This window comes from Aethalodelphis obliquidens, unplaced genomic scaffold (genome assembly GCF_003676395.1).
Source record: "Aethalodelphis obliquidens isolate GAN/ISIS:26980383/991018 unplaced genomic scaffold, ASM367639v1 scaffold53, whole genome shotgun sequence".
NCBI lineage: Eukaryota > Metazoa > Chordata > Mammalia > Artiodactyla > Delphinidae > Aethalodelphis > Aethalodelphis obliquidens.
The window spans coordinates 12,999,287-13,017,821 of NW_020837997.1; the positions used below are offsets into that span (position 1 = coordinate 12,999,287).

At 48.5% G+C, this 18,535-nt stretch overlaps 1 protein-coding gene across 3 annotated transcripts in view; it reads right to left on the reverse strand.

Moving 5' to 3' along the window:
- Window positions 1-18,535, reverse strand: part of AP3D1 (adaptor related protein complex 3 subunit delta 1) — a 44,775-nt gene extending 26,240 nt beyond the window's left edge. Inside the window, exon 1 of one of the 3 annotated variants that reach the window (XM_027085665.1) lies at window positions 18,205-18,534. In XM_027085665.1, coding sequence (XP_026941466.1) covers window positions 18,205-18,300 — 96 coding nt within the window. In that variant the 5' untranslated portion in view covers window positions 18,301-18,534. Of the gene's footprint in view, window positions 1-18,204 lie in introns of all 3 variants that reach the window. The other 2 variants (XM_027085664.1, XM_027085666.1) reach the window with 2 other exon arrangements.

Below are 18,535 nucleotides of genomic sequence, written 5' to 3' on the forward strand. Positions count from 1 at the left end.
CCGTGTGCCACAACTACTAAGCCTGCGCTCTAGAGCCCATGAGCCACAACTACTAAAGCCCACACGCCTAGAGCCCGTGCTCCGCAACAAGAGAAACCACCACAATGAAAAGGTCATGCACCACAATGAAGAGTAGCCCCTGCTCGCCACAACCAGAGAAAAGCCCGCATGCAGCAACAAAGACCCAACACAGCCAAAAATTAATTAGTTAATTAAAATAATAATAAAAAAAGAAACAGGAAAACATAACCTAACCTATACCCAAGGAAAAAAAGAGACGGCCAATGAAGACGGGCCCTGAGGTGATCCTGGTGATGATGAACGCATTCATTTGCTGACATTTCAACACAGCAACTGTAACCATGCTCTCATGACCAAAAAGAAAATATGCTCCTAATGAATAGAAAGAGAGGAAATCTCAGCAGAGAAAGGAAAGTGACACAAAACAACCAGATGGAAACCCTAGAAATGAAAAACAATTTCTGAGGTAGAACAGGCACTGCGTGGACTGGACGGGGAGCTGGAGCTGAGAAGAACAGGGAACAACAGGGCCCACTCATTCTGAAGGGAGGAAAGCCAGGCAAGGCTGTGGTACACCAAAGGTGTAGCGTGTGTACCACTGGGGTCCCAGGAGAGGAAGGACAGAGAAAATATGTGAAAACCTAACAGCTCAAACTTCCCCAGATTTGGTGAAAGACATAAACTTACAATTTCAAGAAGCCCAGCACCGCCCCCCCCAAAACAGGAAATATAAAAGAAAATCACACCCACACATATCACAGGCAAACTGCTAAAAACTGAATATAAGGAGAAATTCTTCAGAGGAGCCAGAGGAAAAGGGTGTGCTGCTACAGGGGAGCAGGGGGCTGAGGGAGGTGGGAGGACTCCAGGCCCAGGGCTCTCCATCCAAGAACACCCCTCAGGAATGAAGGCACAGTAACATCCCTGCACCTCAGAGCACCCACGGGGGCCACAAATGAGCCCACAGGAAGTGGTTAACCTGCAGGAAGACCCAGCCTCAACACTAGTTTTTAGCTATAGGACAAGTGCACAGGCTCATGGTTCCTACAGGCAGGAAAAGGGAGGAATGGGTTGTAAAATATTAAAATAATGTTTCAGGAGGGTGGAGTCAAGATGGCATACTAGAAGGATGTGGAATTCGCACCTCCTCACAACTAAGAGCACCTACCAGGCACCGGTGGGGGACCACAGACACCTAAGGGGACGGGAGGAACCCCCAGCGACTGGTTGTTTCCATTATAGTTTTATTTTTCCTAATATATTTTTTATTTCTCTAATTTTATTTTGTTTTTTATTCTTTGATATTGTACTGCTCCTTTTTTTCTTTCTTCTTCTTTTTTTTAATTTTTCTTATTGCGCCACAATGCTTGGGGAATCTTGGTTCCCAGGTGGGAGGTCGGGCCGGAGCTCCTATGGTGGGAGCTCCAAGTCCAAACCGCTGGACTAACAGAAAACCTCAGACCTCTGAGGAATATCAATCAGATATTCAATATCAATCAGAGTGAGGCCTCCCGGAGGTCCTCATCTCAGCACCAAGACCCAGCTCTATCCAACTGCCTGCAAACTCCAGTGCTGGACGTCTCAGGACAAACAATCAGTAAGACAGGAATACAGCACCAACCATCAAAAAAAAAAAAAAAAAAGACAAAAAAATTTGTTTCAGACGAAGAAGCAAGGTAAAAACTACAAGGCCAAATAAATAAAAACAAAACAGGTAACCTACCTGAAAAAGAATTTAGAGTAATGATAGTAAAGATGATCCAAAATCTCAGAAACAGAATGGAGAAAATACGAGAAACATTTAACAAGGATCTATAAGAACTAAAGAGCAAACAAACAGTGATGAACAACACAACTACTGAAATTAAAAATACTCTAGAATGAATCAATAACAGAATAACTGAGGCAGAAAAACAGATAAGTGAGCCAGAAGATAAAATGGTGGAAATAACTGCCAGGGAGCAGAATAAAGAAAAAAGAATGAAAAGAATTGAGGACAGTCTCAGAGACCTCTGGGACAACGTTAACGCACCAACATTCGAATTACAGGGGTTCCAGAAGAAAAGAGAAAAAGAAAGGGTCTGAGAAAATATTTGAAGAGATTATAGTCAAAAACTTCCATAACATGGGAAAGGAAATAGTCAATCAAGTCCAGGAAGCACAGAGAGTAGTACCATACAGGATAAACCCAAAGAGAAACATGCTGAGAGACACATATTAATCAAAGTATCAAAGATTAAATACAAAGAAAAAATATTGAAAGCAGCAAGGGAAAAGCAACAAACAACATACAAGGGAATGCCCATAAGGTTAACAACTGATTTTTCAGCAGAAGCTCTGCAAGCCAGAAGGGAATGGCAGGACATATTTAAAGTGATGAAAGGGAAAAACCTACAACCTAGGTTATTCTACCCATCAAGGATCTCATTCAGATTTGACGGAGAAATTAAAACCTTTACAGATAAGCAAAAGTTAAGAGAATTCAGCACCACCAAACCAGCTTCACAACAAATGCTAAAGGAACTTCTCTAGGCAGGAAACACAAGAAAAGGAAAAGACATACAATAACAAACCCGAAACAATTCAGAAAATGGTAATAGGAACATACATATCAATAATTACCTTAGGGCTTCCCTGGTGGCGCAGTGGTTAAGAATCTGCTTGCCAATGCAGGGGACAGGGGTTCGAGCCCTGGTCTGGGAAGATCCCACATGCCACAGAGCAACTAAGTCCGTGTGCTACAACTACTGAGCCTGTGCTCTAGAAACCGCGAGCCACAACTACTGAGCCCACGCGTCACAACTCTTGAAGCCCGCACACCTAGAGCCTGTGCTCCACAAGAGAAGCCACTGCAATGAGAAGCCCGTGCACCGCAACGAAGAGTAGCCTCTGCTCGCCGCAACTAGAGAAAGCCTGCACTCAAAGACCCAATGCAGCCAAAAATAAATAAATAAATTAATTAATTAAAAAAATATATCTTAAATGTAAATGGATTAAATGCTCCAACCAAAAGACACAGACTGGCTGAATGGATACAAAAACAAGACCCATGTATATGCTGTCTACAAGAGACCCACTTCAGACCTAGGGACACATACAGACTGAAAGTGAGGGGATGGAAAAAGATATTCCACGCAAACAGAAATCAAAAGAAAGCTGGAGTAGCAATTCTCGTATCAGACAAAATAAACTTTAAAATAAAGACTATTACAAGAGACAGGGAAGGACACTACATAATGATCAAGGGATTAATCCAAGAAAATACAACTGTAAATATTTATGCACCCAACATAGGAGCACCTCAATACATAAGGCAAATGCTAACAGCCATAAAAGGGGAAATCAACAGTAACAATTATAGTAGGGGATTTTAACACCTCACTTTCACCAATGGACAGATAATCCAAAATGAAAATAAGTAAGGAAACACAAGCTTTAGATGACACATTAAACAAGATGGACTTAATTGATATTTATAGGACATTCCGTCCAATAACAACAGAATACACTTTCTTCTCAAGTCCTCATGGAACATTCTCCAGGATAGACCATATCTTGGGTCACAAATCAAGCCTTGGTAAATTTAAAAAAATTGAAATCATATCAAGTATCTTTTCCAACCGCAACGTTATGAGACTACATATCAATTACAGGAAAAAAACTGTAAAAAACACAAACACATAGAGGCTAAACAATACACTGCTACATAACCAAGAGATCACTGAAGAAATCAAAGAGGAAATCAACAAATACCTCAAAACAAATGACAATGAAAACATGATGACCCAAAACCTATGGGATGCAGCCAAAGCAGTTCTAAGAGGGAAGTTTATACCAATACAATCCTACCTCAAGAAATAAGGGAAATCTCAAATAAACAACCTAAACTTACACCTAAAGCAATTAGAGAAAGGAGAACAAACAAAACCCAAAGTTAGCAGAAGGAAAGAAATAATAAAGATCAGATCAGAAATCAATGAAAAAGAAATGAACGAAACAATAGCAAAGGTCAATAAAACTAAAAGCTGGCTCTGAGAAGATAAACAAAATTGATAAACCATTAGCCACACTAATCAAAAAAAAAAAAGGGAGAAGACTCAAATCAACAGAATTAGAAATGAAAAAGTAACAACTGACACTGCAGAAATACAAAGGATCATTAGAGATTACTACAAGCAACTATACGCCAATAAAATGGACAACCTGGAAGAAATGGACAAATTCTTAGAAAAGCACAACCTTCCGAGACTGAACCAGGAAGAAACAGAAAATACAAACAGACCAATCACAAGCAGTGAAATTGAAACTGTGATTAAAAATCTTCCAACAAACAAAAGCCCGGGACCAGATGGCTCCACAGGCGAATTCTATGAAACATTTAGAGAAGAGCTAATACCTATTCTTCTCAAACTCTTCCAAAATACAGCAGAGGGAGGAACACTTCCAAACTCATTCTACGAGGCCACCATCACCCTGATACCAAAACCAGACAAAGATGTCACACAAAAAAACTACAGGCCAGTATCTCTGATGAACACAGATGCAAAGATCCTCAACAAAACACTACCAAACAGAATCCAACAGCACATTAAAAGAATCATACACCATGATCAAGTGGGGTTTATGCCAGGAATGCAAGGATTCTTCAATATACCCAAATCAATCACTGTGAGACACCATATGAACAAACTGAAGGCTAAAAACCATATGATAATCTCAATAGATGCAGAAAAAGCTTTTGACAAAATTCAACACCCATTTATGATAAAAACTCTCCAGAAAGTAGGCAGAGGGAAACTACCTCAACATAATAAAGGCCATATATGACAAACCCACAGCCAACATCATTCTCAATGGTGAAAAACTGAAACCATTTCCACTAAGATCAGGAACAAGACAAGGTTGCCCACTCTCACACTATTATTCAACATAGTTTTGGAAGTTTTAGCCACAGCAGAGAAGAAAAAGAAATAAAAGGAATCCAAATTGGAAAAGAAGAAGTAAAACTGTCACTGTTTACAGATGACATGATACTATACATAGCGAATCCTAAAGATGCTACCAGAAAACTACTAGAGCTAATCAATGAATTTGGTAGAGTAGCAGGATACAAAATTAATGCACAGAAATCTCTTGCATTCCTATATACTAATGATGAAAAATCTGAAAAAGAAATTAAGGAAACACTCCCATTTACCACTGCAACAAAAAGAATAAAATACCTAGGAATAAACCTACCTAAGGAGACAAAAGACCTGTATGCAGAAAACTATGAGACACTGATGAAAGAAATTAAAGATGATACAAACAGATGGAGAGATATACCATGTTCTTGGATTGGAAGAATCAACACTGCGAAAATGACTGTACTACCCAAAGCAATCTACAGATTCAGTCCAATCCCTATCAACTACCAATGGCATTTTTCACAGAACTAGAACAAAAACACTGCACAATTTGTATGGAAACACAGAAGACCACAAATAGCCAAAACAATCTTGAGAAAGAAAAATGGAGCTGGAGGAATAAGGCTTCCTGACTTCAGACTATACTACCAAGCTACAGTAATCAAGACAGTATGGTAATGGCACAAAAACAGAAATATAGATCAATGGAAGAGGATAGAAAGCCCAGAGATAAACCCACGCACATATAGTCACCTTATCTTTGATAAAGGAGGCAAAAGTATATAATGGAGAAAAGACAGCCTCTTCAATAAGTGGTGCTGGGAAAACTGGACAGCTACATGTAAAAAAATGAAATTAGAACACTTCCTAACACCATACTCAAAAATAAACTCAAAATGGATTAAAGACCTACATGTAAGGCCAGACACTATAAAACTCTTAGAGGAAAACATAGGCAGAACACTCTATGACATAAATCACAGCAAGATCCTTTTAGACCCACCTCCTAGAAAAATGGAAATAAAAACAAAAATAAACAAATGGGACCTAATGAAACTGAAAAGCTTTTGCACGGCAAAGGAAATCATAAAAAAGACGAAAAGACAACCCTCAGAATGGGAGAAAATATTTGCAAATGAAGCAACTGATAAAGGATTAATCTCCAAAATATACATGCAGCTAATGCAACTCAATATAAAAAAAAAAAATCCAAAAAATGGGCAGAAGACCTAAATAGACATTTCTCCAAAGAATATATACAGATTGCCAACAAACACATGAAAAGATGCTCAACATCACTAATCATTAGATAAATGCAAATCAAAACTACAATGAGGGCTTCCCTGGTGGCGCAGTGGTTGAGAGTCCGCCTGCCGATGCAGGGGACACGGGTTCGTGCCCCGGTCTGGGAAGATCCCACATGCCGCGGAGCGGCTGGGCCTGTGAGCTATGGCCGCTGAGCCTGCGCGTCCGGAGCCTGTGCTCTGCAACGGGAGAGGCCACAACAGTGAGAGGCCCGCATACCAAAAAAAAAAAAAAAACCTACAATGAGGTATCACCTCACACCGGTCAGAATGGCCATCATCAAAAAATCTACAAACAATAAATGCTGGACAGGGTGTGGAGGAAAGGGAACCCTCTTACACTGTTGGTGGGAATGTAAATTGATACAGCCACTACAGAGAACAGTTTGGAGGTTCCTTAAGAAACTAAAAACAGAACTACCATATGACCCAGCAATCCCACTACTGGGCATATACCCTGAAAAAACCATAATTCAAAAAGAGTCATGTACCACAATGTTCATTGCAGCTCTATTTACAACAGTGAGGACATGGAAGCAACCTAAGTGTCCGTCAACAGATGAATGGATAAAGAAGATGTGGCACATATATACAATGGAATATTACTCAGCCATAAAGAGAAACGAAATTGAGTTATTTGTAGTGAGGTGGATGGACCTAGAGTCTGTCATACAGCGTGAAGTAAGTCAGAAAGAGAAAAACAAATACCATATGCTAACACATATATTTGGACTCTAAAAATAAAAATGGTTCTCATGAACCTAGGGCCAGGACAGGAATAAAGACGCAGACGTAGAGAATGGACTTGAGGACACGGGGAGGGGGAAGGGTAAGCTGGGATGAAGTAAGAGAGTGGCATGGACTTACATACACTACCAAATGTAAAATAGCTAGCTAGTGGGAAGCAGCCGCATAGCACAGGGAGATCAGCTCGGTGCTTTGTGACCACCTAGGGGGTGGGGTAGGGAGGGTGGGAGGGAGACGCAAGGGCAAGGGGATACGGGGATATACGTGCACATATAGCTGATTCACTTTGCTGTACGGCAGAAACTAACACATCACTGTAAAGCAATTATACTCCAACAAAGATGTTTAAATAAATAAATAAAATGTTTCATATTCCCTTGGGAGTATTTAAATATTTATCTAAAACATAGTTACACACATGAAGTTAAAGTAAGGAACGTGGGAGAGAATGATTAGTCTTTGCAGTCTTATTTACACACAGCATTGCTAACAAAGAACTATTTACTCTCCTTTTCACAAAAAAAGAAAAAAAAATGGCCAAGGTATACAGGCATGATCTAGATCCAGGAAATTATACAGGCAGACCTCAGAGATATTGTAGGGAGGGTTTCAGACCACCTCAATACAGTGAATATCACAGTAAAGCAAGTCACACGTAAAAGTTACGTTTACGCTGTTCCGTAGTCTGCCAGGTATGCAGTAGCACTATGTCTAAAAAAACAACATACACGCCTTAATTAAAATCACTTTATTGCTAAAAAAGGCTAACCATCATCTGAGCCTTCAGCGAGCCATCTTTTTTTTGGGGGGGGGGGGCGGGGGAGGGGGCAGGATCTGAGTTCCCTGACCAGGTATTGAACCTGCGCCCTCAGCAGTGAAAGCGCCAAGTCGTCCTAACCACTGGACCGCCAGGGAATTCCTAGCGAGTCAATCTTTTTGCTGGTGGCGGGTCCTGCCCCCATGCTGTGGACGGGGCGGCTGTGGCCACTTCTTAAAATAAAACAATGAAGTCTGCCGTATCGGTGGCCTCTTCCTCTAACGAACGGTTTCCCCGTGGCGTCCGATACTGTTTGACGGCATTTTACCCGCAGTAGAACGTCCTTCACAGTTCGAGTCAATGCTCTCAAACCCTTTATCAACTAAGTTATGTAATATTCTAAATGCTTTGTTGTCATTTCAACAATCGATTATGTCACGTCTTACGTGGGCGAGGTTCGTGGAGTCCCAAAACAACAGCAAGAGTTAACATCAGAGATCACAGACTACAGATCATCATCACGTAATAATGAGATAGTTTGAAAACTTGTGAGAATTACCAAAATGTGACACAGAGGAAGTGAGCAAATGCTGTTGGAAAAATGGCGGCGACACGCGTGCTCCCTGCAGGGTCGCCACAGACCTTCCATTCGTGATAAACGCAGTATCTGCAAAGCACAACGAAGGGAAGTGCGAAAAAATAAGGCCCGTCTGTACCAAAAACATGAAATAGAAATATTTTAAGATCTAAAGTATAAATAGCTAACACATATAACGGACACTGTTTTCAAAAAAAGAAGTTGGAGATGCAAGCATGACGAAATTCTCAAACACCTTGGCCTGTTCTGAGCAGGGTCACACTTCACCACAGAGCAAATAGTACTGAAATGGATGTGTGATTCAGAATTTACCAGAGAACAAACGATACAGCCTTCCCTCATATATGAACCCGGCAGCTATAATAAAACAGCCATTTCAATACTGCCTGCTCAGCAGAGTTCCCTGGGACACTTAAAAATCCCCAGGATCCCCAGGCCCTCCCAGAGGAGTGGAGTCAGACCTCGAGGGCTGAGGCCCAGAGAAGCTGCCGTTGACCCGGAGGTGCTGGCAGGCTGCAAAACCATGCAGCTGGACCCTGGACTCCTCTTTTAGACTTCTTTAAAGAGATTTAGGTTCACAGCAAAACTGACTGGGAGGCAGAGGTTTCCCACCCCCCGCCCCACGTGTGCACAGCGTCCCCACTAGCAGTATCCCCCACCAGTGCGACGTGTGTTACAACCGATGAACCTACACGGACACGTCGTTATCACCCAGGAGCCACAGCTGACGGAGGTTCACTAGTTTGTGGGTTTGCACACACATACACTGACCCGCATCCACCGTTACGGCGTCACACGGCGTAGTTTCACTGCCCTAAAACCCCTCTGTGCTCCGCCCATTCATCCCTCCTCTCCCCAATCCCCTCACCATTGATCCTTCCCCCCCTTCCAGAGTTCTGCCTTTTCCAGAATGTCCCAGAGTTGGAATCACAGTGTGTAGCCTTTACAGACTGGCTTCTTCCTCTCGCTCATGTGCGTTTAAGGTTCCTGCGTGTCTTCTGTGGTTGGATGGCTTTCTCCTTAGCTCTGAGGGACACTGCATCGTCTGGATGCTCCGTCCACAACCTGGGCGACATTATCTCTGCTGCCTCGTCCCCTGCCGTCTCCCAGAGGTGCTCTCTGGATCGTCCCAACATGCCGGTCCTGCCACCACCCACAGCTGCCCCGGCTCGGGACCCAGAGCCCCAGCACCCTGCTCTCATGAGCACCAGCACCAGCAGTGCTCAGACCTTTGGGAGCTTGGACGGGTTGAGACCACCACCGCCGCCGCCAGAGATGGGTGTAAGGACAGCAGCATTTCCAGGGCATGCCAGTGTCAGACCAGAAACATTTCAGAAGTCGTTATGATACACGACCAGGGAGGGCTCTCCCCGTTATTCCATCCACCTTGCCAAGAACAACCCAGCTGCCATCTACAACCATTGCTTCCACAAGAAAATATTAACATTTTAACCCAGAAACGTAGGCGAGTCAGCGTCGAGACGAGAGAACTTCTCCTGACGAGATGCAAGCAGGACCCACAAGGAGGGCACTGTCCTGTGCTCACCTGGCTGGGCATGGGCGCCGATGCCTCTGCAGCCGGAAGAGTCAGGCCTCCTGTAGAAGCCCGAGCTGAGGCCCACCTGGGGTCAGGACTCTTCACCATCCCAGCAACAAACACAGCCAGGGCATGGCGCTGAGGAGTTCAATGGACAGAGGCCAGACAGCCCATCCGGACCACTGCCACCCCATCTACCCCACGAGCCCCTCGTCCCCGCGCTCAGCCCCCGGCACCCCACGCAGGCACATCAAGCAGCTCCTGACGGCCAATCATGGCCCTTCTCGTCACCTAGTCGCTCTCGGCTCGGACTGGAGCCCCACCTCGGCAGAGACAGAAGCAGATGGGTGGGGGCCGGGGGAGGGGAAATGGGGACCGTAGAGTGGGCACGGCATCTCTGGTGGGGTGACAGAAATGTAAAGGTAGATCGTGCTGATGGCTGCGCGTTTTTGTAAATACACTAAAACCTTCACAGAATTTCACACTTCAAGCAGGTGGATGCTAAGCTATATAAACCATACTGTCTCAATAAAGCCACAAGAGAAAAACCACTTCGGTGCCACCAGAATGGAAAGACGTTATTCAGCGACACGTGACCCGACGGGCCTGTGCCTCTGGTTCTGCAAATGCTCACAGCACTAGTCTACACCAGAGCGGCGACCCTCCTCCCTGCAGGGCGACAGCGGCCCGGAGACCCGGCCCAGCAGTGGCCTCCAGGGCCCGAGTCATTCAAGTGGAGGAGGAAGAGACCCTCAGCGCCGGGGTCCCCCGGCAGTGGACGGCAACGGTGGCGCCAGGACTCACCCTGAGCCTCCGCACCCAAGTAAGCGCTGGGGTCGACAAGACCAGATCAGAGGATTCGTGGCGGCACTCTGGGGAGGCCGAGCTTTGGGAGACAGCGAGGGAGGCACGCCCGTCCTGCCTGTGCCCACCGCGGACCCGGCACAGCCGGGGTGGCCGGGACTCGGCCATGGGGCCGCAGCCTAGTCTCAGGCTTCCCGACCTTCGAATCCCACCCCGTCCCCCCAGCAGAGCTCCCAGCGCAAAGGCTCTCAGCTCTGCGGCCGTGCCCCCAGGGGACACCGGGCCACACCTGGGACTTCCTTGGTCCTCAGATTGGAGGGTCTGGCAGGCAGTGCGTGGGGCCAGGGCGGCTGCTCCACACCCCAGCGCCCAGGACGGCCACCCCCCAGGGGATGAGCAGGCCCCAGAGTCCACGGTGCCAAGGGGGCACCCCAGCATCGAGCCTACTTAGGTCACCATTCCTTCCTTGTTTTTCTTTTTGTTTGTTTAATACTTTTGGCCACACCGCGCACAGCTTGTGGGATCTTAGTTCCCTGAACAGGGATTGAACCCACGCCCTCAGCAGTGAAAACGCAGAGTCCTAACCACTGCACCGCAAGGAATTCCCCCCTCCTGCTTTTCAACCTCCTGGAATTGTTATGCAAATGGAATTCCCGAGGGCTGGTGACCCGCACAGACACAGCCCACTACAGACTTGGTCCTCACAACTGCCACCGCCCACAGCCTGGCCACCCACTGCGCCCAGGGCCCGGACTGTGTGCCCTGTGAATAACTCCTCCAAGTCAGGGAGAGCTGAGAGCCTTATGCTGGGAGCTCTGCTGCGGGGACGGGCTGGGGGTCGAAGGCTGGGAAGCTTGAGGCTTGACTGCAACCCTGCGGCCGATCCGTGGCCGAGTCCCGGGACCCCCAGCTGTGCCCGGGTCCTCGGTGGGCACAGGCAGGACGGGCGCGCCCCCCTCACTTTCTCCCGAAGCTTGGCCTCCCCAGAGTGCCGCCACAAATCCTCCATTCTGGTCTTGTCGGGCACCAGTGCCCAGACTCCCAGCGCAAAGGCTGGGAGGGTCAGGCAGACGGCGTCACGAAGGCTGCAGATGGCACTAAGCCGAGGAAAGAGTAAAGGCAGGCAAGGCCCCGGCGGCTGCTGCTGGGAACGGGAGCCACAGGAGCGCTTCTAGTGGTCGCGACGCTGCCCTGGAGGCCAAGGCTGCTCCTGCCCATGCTGCTGCAGTGATTGCCCTCCCACGCAGGGCGCTTCATCAAATGCCCCAGGCGGGAAACAACCCAGAGGTCCAGCAACAGTCCGAAGGATGTTCTGAAGGATAAATCAACCACAGCAAACCCCTGCCGGCGACCAAAGCGAACAAGCCACCGTGGCCCTTCCCCGCAGCAGCAAGCGACAGAGGCGGCCACTGACACCAGCCTGCAAGCAGAAGTAAGCGAGACGTTCAGGGACATTTAAGAGACAAAACTATAAGCAAGGCAAGGAAATTACCCTCAGAGAACTTAGGATAATTATCATATGATACTTAAGCTGTACGAATGTGCATTATATACTTCACAACTAACAAGAGTTTGAAAAAAACACACAAATCTAGGAGACTCACCCTGTGGGCTGTCTAGGAAACCTCCCCGTTTCCCTTCACTCTGACATCCAGCGCGGGCGTCCCGCACAATGACCGACTCCCTGACACCAGCTGGGTGTCCCAAAACTCAGTTCGGATCTGACCCTCTCTGCTCGGCATCAGCGCAGACCCCACAGGCTGAGGGCTCCGTCACAGGTCTGTCCCCACCTCACACACCCGCCAGCTGTAAACCAGAGTTCCCATGACCCGCTTCTCCGCAGGGAAGCACTTACTCGTTCGTGTTTTCCAGTTTATCACACGGTGTGAGAGGCACGACAAAGGATACAGATGAACAGCTGGACGAAGAGGCGGAGAGGGTGGGGTTCAGAGGGTCAGGAGGCAGAGCTTCTGTCCTCGTGGCACTGGGGGGCGCCACCATCCTGGCACATGGATGCTTTCACCAACCGAGAACCTCCCTGAGCCTCATACTTTAGATTTTTATGGAGGCTTCATCACGCAGGCATGATCCATCATTAACTCCACCTGCAGCCCCTCTCCCCTCTCCGAAGGATTGGCGGGTGAGCGGGTATGAAGCTTCAAACCACGGCCTGGTCTTTCTGGTGACCTGTCCCACCCAGGAGCCCACCCCGGATCATCTCATTAGAACAAAAGACACTCCTATCACCCAGGAAACCCCAAGGGATTCAGCAGCTCAGTGTCAGGAACCGGGGGCAGCGACCGAATAACCCAACAAGGATGCCCCTAGTACCTCTGTTGCTTAGGAAACGACAAAAGCTCCAGGAGCTCTGCGACAGGAGCAGGGACAAAGGCCATCTTATCTCACAACAGCACAGCGTCCAACAACACAATGACAACACAGGGGACAAGGGACGCCTGGATGAAGGGCCAGCATTAGGGAATTCTGGGAAATTTTCCTTTATCAGTTTGGGTCAGGGGTTCTCGTCTGGGCAATCCCACCCCCCCAGGGGACACTGGGCCACGTCTGGGGAAACTGTGGTTGTCAAGACTGGGCATGGCCTGGTATCAGATGGGCGGGGCCAGAGATGCTGCTCCACACCCCAGAGCGCCCAGGCCAGCCCCCCTCAGAGGAATGACCCAGCCCTGATGTGGGCAGTGCCGAGGGGGAGAGACCCTGACTTAGGGTAACAACCCATTTACTAAACGTCCTATCTTCACTCTCCTCAGAAGCTGTTAAAAGGAATCTTACAGAAATAGCTTAAAAGCACCAAGTGCTTAGCCGTGCCAGACATAACACGTGCTTTCGTCACTGTCCTCGGAGCGAGGGCCAGCCCCACACACACCTCACAGCCCGAGGAGCCCCACACAACTCGGCACAAGGATGAACCCCAGGAAATTGCCATTTTTGAGGTCAGAAGCACTAGAATATCAGCACTTCACACTGTTCCATCTTAATCCCAGATTATACCCAATTTCAAATTATCTCTCTACAGTCACCCCTTGGTATCTGTGGGGGATTGGTTCCAGGACCCCCGAAGACACCGAAATCCTCAGACACTCGAGTCCCTTGTATAAAATGGCGCAGACTTGCATACAACGTGCACACAGCCTCCGGTACACTTTAAATCATCTCTAGATGACTTACAATACCTGATACACTGCAAGTGCCGTGTAAATGGTTGCCTGCGTTCAGCAAATTCAAGTCGTGTTTTTTGAAACTTTCTGGAAATTTTTTTTTGGAAATATTTTTTAAATGTGTTTAATGTATGTAACAGCACATATATGATGTATGCTTTTAAAAAAGTATTTACTTATTTATTTATTTGACTGTGCCAGGTGTTCGTTGCAACACGTGGGATCTTCGTTGCTTCGTGCGGGATCCTAGTTCCCTGACCAGGGATCGAACCCAGGCCCCCTGCGTTGGGAGCATGGAGTCCTAACCACTGGACCACCAGGGAAGACCCGAAACTTTCTGGAATTTAAAAAAAAAATACTTCCAATCCACAATTGGCAAATACAGAACCTGCAGATACACAGAGCCGACCACACACAGTTAAAACTGAATTTTTTAAAGTTCAGAAACTTCGGGACTTCCCTGGTGGTCCAGTGGTTGAGAATTCGCCTTCCAACGCAGGGGATGCAGGTTCGATCCTTGGTCGGGGAACTAAAATCCGACATGCCACGGGGCAACTAAGCCCATGCGCCGTAACCACTGAGCCCGTGCACCGCGACGAAGACCCAACGCAGACAAAAAAAAAAAAACAAAATTTTAAAAATTTTAAAACAAATAAATAAAAACAAAGTTCAGGGGACTTCCCTGGTGGTGCAGTGGATAGGACTCTGTGCTCCCAATGCAGGGGGCCTGGGTTCAATCCCTGGTCAGATCCCACACGCGTGCCGCAACTAAGAGTTCACATGCCACAACTAAGAAGCCTGTGTGCTGCAACTAAGACCCAGTGCAACCAAATAAATATTTAAAAAGCAAATAAATAAATTAAAAATAAAGTTCAGAAACTTCAGTTAAGTGGGTCGGAAATTTTTAGACCCAAGAGAAAACGCTCAGACACCACCCAAACCCTGGCTGATACTGCTGAGCGTCGCCTGATGGAATAAGCTGTGGCACCAAACAGAAAACATGGAACCCACCTCAACGCCACTGGGGGGCAGGGTACATAGACTGCAGTGCCCCACGTGGAACCCACACTCGTGAGGGCGAAGCCCTCAGGAGCACTTGGCGTGCGTAGACAGCACTCAGGAAGGCTAACAGGCAAGACCAGGACAGAATCTTAACAGACAGAACCTCCCTCAATTTCTACACACAGAAAAAATTCTGAAATTGATTTCTGGGGAGAAGAATGTTACCTTTTGACTTAATAAAACGCTAAGCTCGTTACAAAAAGTTACGGGTATAGTTTAAAAGACTGAAAGAAAAACCCTTCCCCAAAACATGAAAAGTACTCGTAAGAATGAAACGTTAAAAAGTCATTTGTTTTTTCCTAGTCATACCCAAGTTTTGGAAGCAAGGACATTCGCAAGTGAATTTCCACCTACCTGCCAACATTACCTGTACTGTATCTTAGGGACTGAAACAAACTCAAGCATCCAAGAAACAGGTGAATTAGCCAACTGTTTCTCAAACTTCTTTGACTCATTGGAAAACATATATTTTCCATGGTAACCCAACTCACAGGCATACATACACTTAGTATCATAAACTGAAACAAAAGTTTCAAAAAACAAGTTACTCCACCAGTGATCGGGATTTCCTAGTTTCTTCTTTTGGGGGCTCACAGAAGCCTGCATTCTGTCACTTGCTGCACCCTCACAGGCGCTCAGCAAGGTGGAGAGGTGGCTGTCACCCCCACTTCAAAACATCAGGGGGCTCTCCCCAGGTCACCCAAAGAGACCCAAGAACCAGGATGTGGGTCTCCCAAAGTCAAACACTAAACCACGCTGCCTTTCCACATGGCTTTTAAAGTCACCGATAACCCTCACTTCTGTGGTGCCGCACAGAAGTTTTAAGCTAAAATCTATTACTTTGGGGACTTCCCTGGTGGTCCAGTGGTAAAGAATCTGCCTTACAATGCAGGGAACACGGGTTCAATCCCTGGCCGAGGAACTAAGATCTCACATGCCGCAGGGCAACTAAGCCCACACGCCTCAACTAGAGCCCCCGTGCCACAAACTACAGAGCCCACGCACTCTGGAACCTGCGCACCACAACTACAGAGCCCACGCGCCACAACTAGAGAGAAGCCCATGCACCACAACGAAAATCCCGCACACTGCAACTAAGACCCGACGCAGCCAAAAATAAATTAAATAAATAAATAAAAAATAAATAAGTAAATCCTTAAAAAAGAAATCTGTTACTTTGAGGGGAAACTATACTGCTGCCAGAAGTCTTCCCTGGAATGTGTGGGGCGGGGCGGGGTAGAAGGGAAGAAGTCATCTTGGAGCTAGAAGAGTCACCCCACAGCCACCTGCTGTGCTCCAGAACATCTGGAACCAGTAATGACCCTCCAGATCACAACTCTTCTGATGAGGAAACCTCCACATCCCGACGCCACGTCTGTGGGAATCGCCACGTCTGTGGGAATCGCCAACAGGCTAAGGGCAATATTCGCGTGGAACCTTGCCTTGAGGACTCCCAGCACCAGCACCTCCACCACCAAAACCCCATTTAGTAGGCTCCGAGCCTGTGGGGACAGCGCCATCAATCCCAAATGAATAGAGCACAGCCCAGGGTACTACCAGTGATGACTGGCACACGCCGTAAAAAGCAGACCCCCCTAACTGCATTGTGCATCTCTCTACTGGAAAGACCCCTCGACCCCTCCTCGGAATCCTGGAACAGACTGCTCAGTAACATCCACTAACCAAGGCGGGAAAATCAGGAGGCCAACTGGCACAGAAAAGGAAATCTAAGGGTGCAGACACCTTCCAAATTCACTTAACCATGCTTAGTATCTAAAATGCAGTCCAGGGCTTCCCTGGTGGCTCAGTGGTTAAGAATCCGCCTGCCAATGCAGGGGACACAGGCTCCATCCCTGGTCCAGGAAGATCCCACATGCCGCGGAGCAACTAAGCCCATGAGCCACAACTACTGAGCCCGCGTGCCACAACTACTGAAGCCTGCGCGCCTAGAGCCCGTGCTCGGCAACAAGAGAAGCCACCGCAATGAGAAGCCCGTGCACCGCAACGAAGAGTAGCCCCCGCTCGGCGCAACTAGAGAAAGCCCGCGCGCAGCAACGAAGACCCAACGCAGCCAAAAAGAAATAAAATAAATAAATATTTAAAAAATTGAAATAAAATAAAACAAAATGCAGGCCAACCAGTACTCTTTCAACTCAAAGAGAAACTGAAAATCAGACCAAGAGTTCCCTACACTTGTAACCAACGCAGCTGGCCAGAGCTTCCAATGTGATTTAAAACCCAAGTGTAGCCAGAGAAGAAAAGGAGAGACAGAAATGAACCAAAACAACCTAATTACGTTTCAGCGAAGTCACACCCATTCTGAGAAAGTGCAACAAAGAGGCAAGGAACTCAGGCTCTCAGCTGAAGGACAGAGCCCAGGGCCCTTGGTGCCTCCCAGCAAATTCCTTAACTTCTCTGCACCTTCCTCCGGGTACTGCTGGGCTTCCCGGGAGCCACTGTGAGGGCCGGCGGGGTGTAATCTGGTAGTGGGACCTGCACAATGTCTAACAGTTGCTCTCCATCGGGCAGCCTCACTCTCCAGCCAGGAAAAGGGGACCTTCTCCAACACCCCATTGTGTAAGTGCAGGCTTGGGCGTCCATTCATGGAAGTCAGAGGTCTGGTGGTCACTAACTGTCCCCGATCCTCCTAAATCTAGGTCACAGGTTGGGGGGTGGCGGGAGGGAAGAAAATGGTGCCCACGATTACATTACTTCTGGAAAACCTTTTCCCTCCGACTTTCGGGTGTCCAGTTTAAGTCGGCTTCCCTATTCCAGGACCCCTGAGCGGCTTCCTCATTTCGGCCGAGGACATCCGCTGCCCCACCTCCCCCACCCCGTAAGAGGCGCGGCCCCACCTTCCGGGGGACATGGGCCCACGAGGCAAGGCCTGGACGTGCGTTTATCCCACCAGGGGTTCCCCCGCGGAGAGGAGAGTCCCCCAACCAGGAGTCCAAGGCGTGGGGCGGGGCCGGGGGCCCTCCCTTTTGAACAGGAGACCGAGAACCACACTCAAGATTGGAGATCCACCACTGGGGGGGCGGGGGTGGGCTGTGAAGTCTCTTCCGGGCCACCCTCGGGGAGGAGGCGGGCCCCCAACGCCGGGCAGTAAACTAAGGCTCGGAGACGGAGCGGGCGTGCGGAGGCCCAGGCCGCGGGCAGCCGGGGCTCGAGCCGGGAGCGGGGCCTCGGGGGCGGGCTGGGGGCAGGAATCAGGGGCAGGGCCGGGGTCGGACTGCGTCGGCGCGAGGGTCCGGGTCCGGATCCGGGCCCGGGCCAGCGCGCCGGGCTCACCTCGTCCTCCTTGTGGTTGCGGATGCCGCGCACCAGATCCTGCAGATTCTTGTCGAACATGCGGTCGATGCTGCCCTTGACCATCTTGAGGGCCATCGCGGCTGCTGCCGTCGGGCCCGAACCCCGGGAGGCCCGCGGCCAGGCGCCCTGTGGGGGCCCGGGGGGCCGCGTCTGCCGCCCGCGGAGCGCTGCGCTGCCAGCCGCCGCGGCGGGGCGGTCTCCCAGGCCAGTTCGGCGGCGGTCGGCGGGGCGGCGGCGGCAGCGGACCCGCTCAGCAGGCCGCGCTCCCCTCCCCTCCGGCTCCGCGCCGCTTGCAAATGGCGGACAAAAT